Source organism: Aplysia californica, unplaced genomic scaffold, assembly GCF_000002075.1.
Source record: "Aplysia californica isolate F4 #8 unplaced genomic scaffold, AplCal3.0 scaffold01440, whole genome shotgun sequence".
Classification (NCBI taxonomy): Eukaryota; Metazoa; Mollusca; class Gastropoda; order Aplysiida; family Aplysiidae; genus Aplysia; species Aplysia californica.
The window spans coordinates 101,225-112,493 of NW_004798710.1; the positions used below are offsets into that span (position 1 = coordinate 101,225).

General features: G+C 40.8%; 1 protein-coding gene across 1 annotated transcript; it reads right to left on the minus strand.

The window, feature by feature from the left end:
• Positions 1-9,297: 9,297 nt before the first annotated feature.
• LOC101845380 (fat storage-inducing transmembrane protein) lies at positions 9,298-10,998 on the minus strand. Its single transcript, XM_005112841.3, has one exon. The coding sequence runs from the start codon at positions 10,932-10,934 to the stop codon at positions 9,969-9,971; it is 966 nt and encodes a 321-aa protein (XP_005112898.1). The 5' UTR covers positions 10,935-10,998; the 3' UTR covers positions 9,298-9,968.
• Positions 10,999-11,269: the final 271 nt, after the last annotated feature.

The window sequence follows — 11,269 nt, forward strand, 5'->3', positions numbered from 1 at the left end:
TGATATATATATATATATATATATATATATTTATATATAAAGGGTTCCCATATATTATATATAAACAAAATGGGACAAAGTAAGACAGACAGACAGACAGACCTGCAGCACCCTCCAGCCCCCCACAGACAGAAACTACAGCTAGACCACCATCAGTTGTCAAATGGATCTATCCCTTGATCCAATGTCCGTATTACACAGCGCATATTTCTGTTTCAGCGAACTCTCCTGTAGTTGGAAGCTTGGGAAGGGAAGTTCTTGAATCTGTTCACTGATTCTGTCATTTACAGGCACGTTATTTGTTCCATTCATAGAACTTCACTTATCATCATATCATCAACCCTCCTATCTGGGGCGACCACAATTTACTGGTCAAAGGGAGGTCATCTCTATTCTAATGTGTGTCATTCATAATTGGTCGCGTTTAAGCACAAGGGGGCTATCCCGAAAAATGCTGTTTTGAGAAAACCGAAGGTAAAGTTTTTGGACCCTTGTTCAGTTTCTTTAAAAGACAAGGAGAGTTTTCTCTATAGCCAAACAAATATACACACCAATGAAACCAAACTTCTCCTATACGTAGGGCAATGCCCCATTTTGGATGTAGATCAAGATTTCAGGAAACCCCCGAAATCTGGGTTAGCCCGCATGTCCTTAAAAAAAGCGACCAATTTTGTCAGTCTCGGAACCTCCTCCTGGCCCCAGAGCACATTGTCCTATTACACTGTATTATGTTGTGTTGTGTCTTGTGTGTAGACAGACAGTGACAAGTTGTGTTGTGTCTTGTGTGTAGACAGACAGTGACAAGTTATGTTGTGTCTTGTGTGTAGACAGACAGTGACATCATGGTGACAAGTTGTGTTGTGTACACACCATGGTGACAAGTTGTGTCATGTATGCACACACCATGGTGACAAGTTGTGTCATGTAGATCTATGTACACACCGTGGTGACAAGTTGTGTCATGTATGTACACACCATGGTGACAAGTTGTGTTGTGTACACACCATGGTGACAAGTGTGTCATGTATGTACACACCATGGTGACAAGTTTTGCTACCACAATAAACATTGTTCAGTCCAGTACTCTCCTGACTTCTCCGACAGAGTGTTGTGTCTTTTCCCCATGAGACAACCAGAAGCTCTGAATCAACATTCAACTCTGAAGAAGGAACAAATTAAACCCTCTCAACAACAAAAAAGAAAAGTTCAGATACGGCCCACTGTACAGAGATTCCAACTCCTGAAGCCCTAGAATCTCTCGATCTAGATCTGGCCACAGTAAAACATACACATGTCACAATGTGGCAGAATCAGGCACTTGTCAGTTTTTGGGTTTGTGGAGTTATTGGTGTCATTTTTCTGCTCGTTCATTTGTCTTGCCATCTACGAAAAAAATAACCATCTATCTTGAATAGAAGTCGAGATCTTCGTAATTGGAGGAGATGGTTTCAGTTTCAGAAGTTAACTTAGTGAGAGAATGGCTGCCAAAGTTTGGGGACTGACACAGCTTGAGAGTCCTTGGAAACTGAAAAGTTACATTTTTTGGCCTTTATTAACTTCAATCAACGTTTCTCACTAAAATTCACCAAAAAATGTGTTTTAAAATAAAATGATAAAATGTGATGGTGAACCAAAAAGAACCAAACTTGTTAAACTGGTAGTTGGTAAAAAAAACCGCTGATTTCTTTCTTTTCATTCCATGTGGGCTACTTGGACTAGCGCCTGATTTCACTACGACGACTCCCGTATCATTAAAAAAAACCTCAGGCACACTTCTACTTCCAAAAATGATACGTGGATATCTATCTATCTATCTATGCAAGTGAAGTCAAGAAAAAGACGTAACAAAGGCATAGAATTCAAAGGCAGGAAGGAAAGATTTATTGGGTCATTCTTGGGAAACAAAAGCAGTCTCTTGAAAAAAGGAAGGGCAAAATCGAAATCTGACAAAAATGAGAACACTCGCTCACGGCGGCTTCTCACAAACAACACAAAGTCATCTCAACCAACTCTAACACATCTCCATCTAGGAAAGTAATCAACAACAACAAATCAAATACACATAACAACATGAGTTACATATATCAGTACAGAACAACATGGGTTACATATATCAGTACAGAACAACATGGGTTACATATATCAGTACAGAACAGTTGATCAGCAACTGTCAATGTCAGGGAAAACTGGGCTGAAGTCTTTGCTTCTGAAGACAGTCGTAACAAATGTCATTTAAAACAATGAATACAAAATAAAGTAAAAGAAAACAGACATGAAAATGTACGGTGTGTCACACAACACTGTTGTCATGACACACGAAAACACTCTGCTCAGATCTTCTTGGAAATAGATCAAAATAAAACTCCTTGGCTTGTCACTGAACGCTGCCACAGCTCGTGCAAGGTGTTTGCATTTCCTCGATCTGGCAAACAGTTGGCAACATCATATACATGGATCTGTTGTACGTGTACGTTGACAACATCATATACATGGATCTCCTACTGTACGTGTACGTTGACAACATCATATACATGGATCTCCTACTACTGTACGTGTACGTTGACAACATCATATACATGGATCTCCTGTACGTGTACGTTGACAACATCATATATGGATCTCCTACTGTACGTGTACGTTGACAACATCATATACATGGATCTCCTACTGTACGTGTACGTTGACAACATCATATACATGGATCTCCTGTACGTGTACGTTGACAACATCATATACATGGATCTCCTGTACGTGTACGTTGACAACATCATATACATGGATCTCCTACTGTACGTGTACGTTTACAACTGGATACAATGTGCCAAACATAAACAAAACAATTATTGTCACAAGCCACAAAAACAAAACAAAAATTACAAATACAAAACAGCCCAGAGTGTGACATAGTGGACGACCTCAACTGCTGCTTCTCTCAACAGATAATTTATCACAAATTTGTCCCAAAGCTTGTTTGTTTGTTTGAGTAAAGAGAAGCACATGAACACAATAACGGTCATTTAGTGCTGGGGAAAAGTAAGACGGAAAGATAGAAACAACAGAGGGAAAGTAAAGAAGTAGGACCTACCAGTGACACCCTCCAACCACTCACTATTCCAAGGCAAAATATTACAGAACAGCAGCGTTATAAATATATTACAAGAACTGGAAAACATGAATTTAAAGGATAAATTATGCCAACTCAAAGGTACACATGCATCAGGTATAAAGGAAGAGGAAGGTTTTGAACACCTCCCCCATAGCTTAGGCTTCAGCAGGGACACATTCATCAGGTATAAAGGAAGAGGAAGGTTTCGTACGCCTCCCCCCCATAGCTTAGGCTTCAGCAGGGACACATTCATCAGGTATAAAGGAAGAGGAAGGTTTTGTACACCTCCCCCCATAGCTTAGGCTTCAGCAGGGACACATTCATCAGGTATAAAGGAAGAGGAAGGTTTCGTACACCTCCCCCCATAGCTTAGGCTTCAGCAGGGACCAACAGTTCACAGATCAGAAATATCTGAGCACAAAAACAGACACACGGCAAGAAAAGTCCACAGATTGTCACGGGGGGAGAGGCTTGAGCGGTTGTTTTCTGTTGATCACTTTGACAACTTTTGATCACTTGTATGCCTTTTCATTGTCCAATTACATTGATTTGATTGATAGGACCCCATCAAGGGAAAACTGAAACCAAGACAACAAATCTGTGGTGGAGGTCAAATGTACATCGAAATAAAAAGACAGCTATAGAAAAGTCGTTTGTATGCGAGGCTGTGAGGTTACTTTTACCTTTACTGTGAAACACTAGAATTATCACTGTACAATATTACTTATACAATATAATAATTATCACTGTACAATATTACTTATACACTATAATAATCATCACTGTACTATATTACTTATACACTATAATAATTATCACTGTACAATATTACTTATACACTATAATAATCATCACTGTACTATATTACTTATACACTATAATAACCATCACTGTACTCTACAATTCTATTAACTAATCAAAATCAAAAGCAAGTAGCACCTTTGTGTACCCCATCTTCTCACTGTCTCCTAGCAACATGACACAACATGACACACAACACAATCTAGGCCAAACGCTGACACAACTTGACACACCACACAATCTATGCCAAACGCTGACACAACCTGACACACAACACAATCTATGCCAAACGCTGACACAACTTGACACACAACACAATCTATGCCAAACGCTGACACACAACACAATCTATGCCAAATGCTGACACAACTTGACACACAACACAATCTATGCCAAACGCTGACACAACTTGACAGTACTTGACACACAACACAATCTAGGCCAAACGCTGACACAACTTGACACACAACACAATCTCTGTCTTTATAGTCCTTTGCATTCACAACAAGGAATAATCGCAACAGACAAATCCACTCCTACAATTATGAAAAAACAGTTAGGACATTTCATGACACTCGATCATCAAACAATAACCATTCCCAACAAAAGTAGCTACTTACTTCAAACAATAACGGCACAAATACACTCAGCAGATTCCGCACAAACAGACCTGCCTCACTGTCTATGCAACAAATGTAGCCTCTGTTTGATCCAGCCCCACTCCACAAACCTAAGTTTGTGCAGTACAATTAACGAGCAAATTTAACAAATCAGCTGAACTTATATATATATATGTACAACTCAATCACGGCCTTGCAGATATACATCTATGATGCCTTCAGACTAAACACATCAATGGTTATTATAAAATTGACAGTAAACCATAGGGTAATAATAATAATGTAATGATAACAGCCTCAGCTTCACTCAATGGGCAACATTTTGACAAATTTCTAAACAGAGGGAAAACCGCAAGAAATAACACTTTGACACACATATATATGTGGAAATGACAGGACCTATTCTACAGTGCACATAGATTCTAATCTGTGGCCTCCAAGCACTCACAACTCACAGTGACAGCACAGGGTATTTCCCCGTCACAAAAAGGGAACACCAGAGCACACGCCAACCACCCACACACCAGAGTTATTGAGGCAATGAGTGGCTCTCGCTAGTGGACACACCAGATTTATTGAGGCAATGAGTGGCTCATAAAAAGGGAACAGAGTTATTGAGGCAATGAGTGGCTCATAAAAAGGAACACCAGAATGAGGCAATGAGTGGCTCACAAAATCAAAAAGGGAACAGAGTTATTGAGGCAATGCCAGTCTGCATATAACTCAACAACACAATAGATCCATTACTTTAGTTCATAAAGACATGAACAGAATTGAACAAATTCTTGTACAAAGACATTATGAGGAGGTCTCTTGCAAAAGATGAGAAGACGTGCCATCTGATATTCTTACAACAAAGAAAACGGATAGAAAATTATGATCTACAACAAAGCTAAAATTGAGAAAGGAAATTGATCACTTTGTCTGTAAGAAACATACAAAACATAAATCTTTTCTGGTTCTTGGCAATTCTCTGACAAAACTCAAGAAAATGCAAAAGACATGATCTAATATCAGGAAGAATTCGTAAAAATAAATAATTCTTTCAAGTAAAGAGTAAAAAATAGAAAATCTGAATCACATTGCTTTTTAAAAAACTTACAAGAAATCTATAGAAACTGAAACCATTTAGTCTTCAAGTTCCGGAGAGCAGGGGCATGGTTTAGAACAGAAACAAAGATTTAAAAGGCAAAAATCAAATGAGAAAAAGCTGATTTGAAAGCCACATAAGACAAGGAAAACTTGTAGCCAGATCTAACACCCTATAATTATTATCATCCTTTTCCTTCTCTAAACTGAGCCTACCCCTTTCAGTTAGAGGCTAAAAGTTTCCAAACCCAAACTTTTCCAGTCTGCTCCTGCTTTCGGAATTGTCTTCTAAACAAATCTCAGGACCCAGAATTATTTCAAAAAATTTTTGTAAGTGAAAGGAAAAGGGGAGGGGGGGGGGGGTGCTGTTACTTTGTGTTATCAGTCTCTTTCTCTTAGGTGTCATGAACGAGGACCTGATGAATCATTTGGTTGTGTAAACAGACTATATATGCAGAACATGGATGACTGGGGCTCAAGTCTCGGTTGTTCCTGCAGTTACTTCAGCGGAGAGCTCGGGCCTGTGGCACCGACAGAGTGCATCGTGGGATCCCCCAAGAACAACCAAACACCACACGGCAGACAACTTAGTTGGAACACGGCAAGTCACATTCTCTTCTCTCATGCCTGATATATTCTTTTTCTTTACCAAGGTTGAATTGTTTGTTCATTTCTGAAAATGTTGATGTGTCATACAATTAGGGGGCTCTCGTGGCCTAGAGGTTAAGGTGTTGGCCTCTCATTCAAAGGTCCCGGGTTCGATTCCGGGTAGCGACCAAAAAATTTTCTTCTCTAAAATTGTCTCCTTTCACATCCTTTCCTGATCTCTAACAATGTTCTGTTGTCTGCTTTCATTTCCACTTTCTGCCCCCACCCCCTCACCTCCTTTGCCCCCTCCTCTGGGCTCCTGACTCTTTCTGCAGCCTTTCTACTGCTACTCATTGGCTCCTCCTAACTGCTGTCATTCTGCCACACCCCTGATCTTCTGGTAGGAAAGATCTACACCTAGCCTTCTCGGACAAGGGCGAAAAATCTCGGAGGGCCCGTGTGCAAGTTGTGCACGTTAAAGATCCCTTGGTGGTCTAAAATCGATAAGAGTAGGCTTCGGCCGCCACCCGGGCAAAATTCAAAATTTCCTACCAACGAAAAAGTATTAGGTGTGTCCCGCACGCTCATATGACCTTATGCAGTTGCGAGCGCCGTAAAACCCTATACTAAACAAACAAACAATACAAAAACACAGGTAAAAAAATTAAGTTTACCACGACCCCCTAAAAATCACAAAAAAAGGCTGCATAAAAACATGGAATCGGCGGGCGTACACTAAGAGTTTTTAATCCAAGTTTGCCCTGTTTTTTTCCACTCATTTTTTACAGAGCTACAAAAAGAAAGCGGAGGGTGGCGGCAACAACAGAGCTAGGGATCCCAAGATGGAGTCTGCCTATGGTCACATCACATGGTGCTGTGACGTCCCACAGTAGTCGTCGGCATTCACGCTGCGGCTAAACAGTTCTGTGTACTCCCAAAGTGGAAGAACACCACGGACATTACAACAAATTCCAATTGATGAATATCGAGGCAGTAGGCCTGTAGAAAGAGAAACGGCTGAGTGTATGTTGACAATATCGAGGCAGTAGGCCTGTAGAAAGAGAAACGGCTGAGTGTATGTTGACAATATCGAGGCAGTAGGCCTGTAGAAAGAGAAACGGCTGAGTGTATGTTGACAATATCGAGGCAGTAGGCCTGTAGAAAGAGAAACGGCTGAGTGTATGTTGACAATATCGAGGCAGTAGGCCTGTAGAAAGAGAAACGGCTGAGTGTATGTTGACAATATCGAGGCAGTAGGCCTGTAGAAAGAGAAATGGCTGAGTGTATGTTGACAATATCGAGGCAGTAGGCCTGTAGAAAGCTTTTCCTAAGAAGAAGTTACAGATATCCCTAAGTACTATTAGTGTACTATCAAAGTTACTGTACTATAACGGTTAGTAATGACAATGAAAAATTAAATTTTCATCTTAATTGCTTAAAAATGGACTTAAATGAAACTAGAGTAAATTCTAAGATCTATGGTTTTAAAATTTTTAAAATCCATTGATAAATAAAAAAGTTATTGGGATTTTTGTTTGCAAAATGTTGGAGGACCTTCATATAGGAAAAAATCGCCAAAATGTGGGACATGTTTTGATGTAGTTCAAACCTGTGTAAGACGGCCACCCATTGTCTAGGAGAAAAGTGGCCGTATAAGACAGGTGGCCGTCTTAGGCAGGACTGATCAAGATGAAGAAAACAAATTATTCCTATCAGAGGTCCCAATCGAAAGTAGCCGCATTCTTGTTTTTGTTGGTGGTGGTTTGTATTTTGTTTGTAATCTTTATTTTGTTGCTGATTTCGCAAAAGGGTGACAATAAAACGAAATGTATCAGACAAGGAAGACCGAGTGCGATGTAAAAACAAACTCATGGGTCGCCACCACTCGGAGAACGAGCGACCTTTCTGTCACAAGTTCATGTTGACGTCCTTTGTTACTTTGTTACAGACTGGGTAAACAGTGACCACTCATCTCCCTTACGATTTGTGTTTAAGTTCTGGGCGGGGCTTATGGGTTATGAGGGATCACACGCTTACCTCACCAGCAGCTGAAAATTGGTAGCTATTGGTCAACAGTGGGAGGGGCCTACGCAACATGATCGGTTGGAGGGACTACCTAACAACAGCGACAGGGGATTGAATTATGACAGCTCGCCCACAACGCCAGGGGCCAAAGCACAATTTATGACAAAACGAAATGGAGTCACTAAGGTGGCCGTCTTAGACGGGTGTTATTGCTTAGTGTGATAGGGGTTGTGTGTTTAAATAAGGTGGCCGCGGCCGCGTTGGACAGGTGCCCGTTTTACACAGTTAAATTATATAGAAAAAACGCAAGGGGGGAAATGGAAAGTGGCCGTTTGTACAGGTGGCCGTCTTATAGAGGTGGCCGTGAGGGCAGGTTCGACTGTATTTTGAGGAAAAACTGTTCATAAGTCAGTAATGAATTGGGAGCATATGAATGAAAGTTGGCATCTCCATGTGATTTTTAGTGCCCAATCTAGTTCTGCTATCACTTTTTCTATGTCTTCATTACTTTGGATCTTAAAGACTGATATTTGCGTGAAATCTGTTGAATTGCGTGACATCGTTTTTACCGCGACGCGATCACCCCTTCTAAAACTCAGTAAAGCGCTATCGGGAAAACCTGCGATGTAGTCATCGGTGACCCATTTGGTTATAGGCAGCCAATCACATGCCGCCTAGCGATCACGCGCCTCTTGCATGCTGGCACCTCGCGTTTGGAATGCGCGATTAAGTTTCTAGATCTAGTGTTTTATCAATGGGTGGGTGGTAATTTTAAGTTGGTACGGAAAATCTACTAAATGCAGAGATCTGAAATTTTACAGCAATAAAGAAAACATGTGGGGCGCTTGTGTGGTCGGCGATCAACCCGCAGCTCCGCTTAGTTTTCGAACCGCAGAGGAAATTCTCACAAACACGGCAACTCCGGTTCTAGTAGTAATCGTTCGGGATTGTACGCTGGCATGTCGTTAGTTTAACCTTTCCTCTGGTTGGTTGCCGAGTTTCATTTATTTTCGTCCTGGAGTTTTCCCGTAACTATATACTTAGAAGAGAGTCACTTCTGATTCCGAGCGGCCCAAAAAATACCCCTCGCGCGGAGGCCGATTTCCGGCACAAGGCGCAGCGGGCGATTGGCATTGCTATATTATAACGTCATTGTCTGAAAAGGACGAGGAACCTAAGTTTGTGAATGGACAACCAGATTGGAGGGAAACTTTTTAAAAAACTATAAGGACTGGTAAAGGAACAAAACAGACGACTCAGACAAGCTCAGTCGAGGCAGAAGATCCTGAGACATTTGAGTCCCGAGCACAGGTTCCGTCAGTTCCAAGCCTGAGGTCACACAGCTAGAGGTAAGTAATTAGTGAGAAGCCCTGTGACAAAGTCTCAAAACAGCTGAAATCATAATTTCCTAATGCCCCACTCTCCCTTATCAAAAATCAAATTCGCTTTTGCAAATAACCATGTTTTTATAAAATAACTTATTATAAGCTCTTCATCTAAGTTAGCACGAGTACATGAAGAAAAGGTGAAATGAAAAGAAACATTTATAAAGCAGCACTTATTTCTAACCAAAACCATGAGAATAAGATTAAGAAGAGATCACATCATTCAGGATTATACAAGTATCATAAAAAAATTGATTTTTTCAAATGCCACAGCTATAATTATAATATAAAATATTTATGGTAACACAAAGTAAGTTCAAAGTCTGTGGAAAAAACAACCATTCCTTCCCAGCCCTAACTTATTTTCATAAAATTGAGAAGACTATAACCTGGCATCACTGGCACAAAAGGAAAAGGACACGCCGAGCGGAAAATAACTCTGTAACTCAAAAACCAGCAAATAACAGCAACAAAAGAAGCTGTCACTTTTTGAGACAAAGTATGAAATCGATAAATTGTCGAAATGAGAAGCATAAACTCAAACAGCACAAAAATTACTGAGATGCACAAAACAAGAATCTTGATGTACGGCGTTAATGTCTTATAATTCATCTGTCCTTGTGCAATTTCCTCTTCCGATACCCTTCTTTTATCTTTCAAGTCTTCATCCTCGAGGATCATTCCTAATTTCTTCCATTCTTTGAAGGTTTTGAGTTCTTCTGATATAATTAGGAGACAATGAATTTCCAGGAAGACATGTCCAGAAATATCAAATCCCAGCCAACTTCTTCCAGCTTCTTCACAAGACGATTTATCTCCGTGACTTGAAAGAGTACACAAGCCCACAACTTTCTCAATGTGAACAAACATCGAGGTACAAGTGTACCACCAGAAAGTTCCCACAGCAATGCGAAGGATATGTTGGCACATTCTGGGAATATCGCGGCAACAGTAGACCAAACTCGTGAGAATAATATAAGCAGTAACAAATGTGAAAGTCCAGGCCCAACCGAGTTTGATAAAATACTGATTCAGGGGGTTTCGTGAATTCGCAAAAATAGTTTTAGGCACTACAAAGAGGTCACAAATAATAGAGCCGAACATGACTCCGATGAGGTAGACCCCGATCTTCACTGACGTGTCAACAAACAGGATCATTCGGCAAACTTTCATGATGAGCATCATTATGAAATGCCCTATATGGGTTGGTTCTGGTAAAGGTTTTTTGCCTGCAGGTTTGTTCTGACCAGGTTTCTTCTGAAATCCTGAACCGTCAGACTTTCTTCGAGAAGAAGACGATGTCGGTGCTCTGTTCGCCATTTTTGGTGTTGTTTGAGAAGGGGCACAACTCTCGGCTACTCTGGCCGGTGATGCAAAACGGAAATCCGAACTCGTGAAGGTTTTGTGACAGAAAAGTACATCAAGTTATGTTACATTGAGTGGGGAGAGGAGTAAGGTGTGTGTGTGTGTGTGTGTGTGTGTGTGTGTGAGAGTGTGTGTGTGTGTGTGTGTGTGTGTGTGTGTGTGTGTGGGTGTGTGTGTGTGAGAGAGAGAGAGAGAGAGTGTGTCAGAGTGAAAGAGAGAGAGAGAGAGAGAGAGAGAGAGAGAGAGAGAGAGAGAGAGAGAGAGAGAGAGAGAGAGAGAGAGAGAGAGAG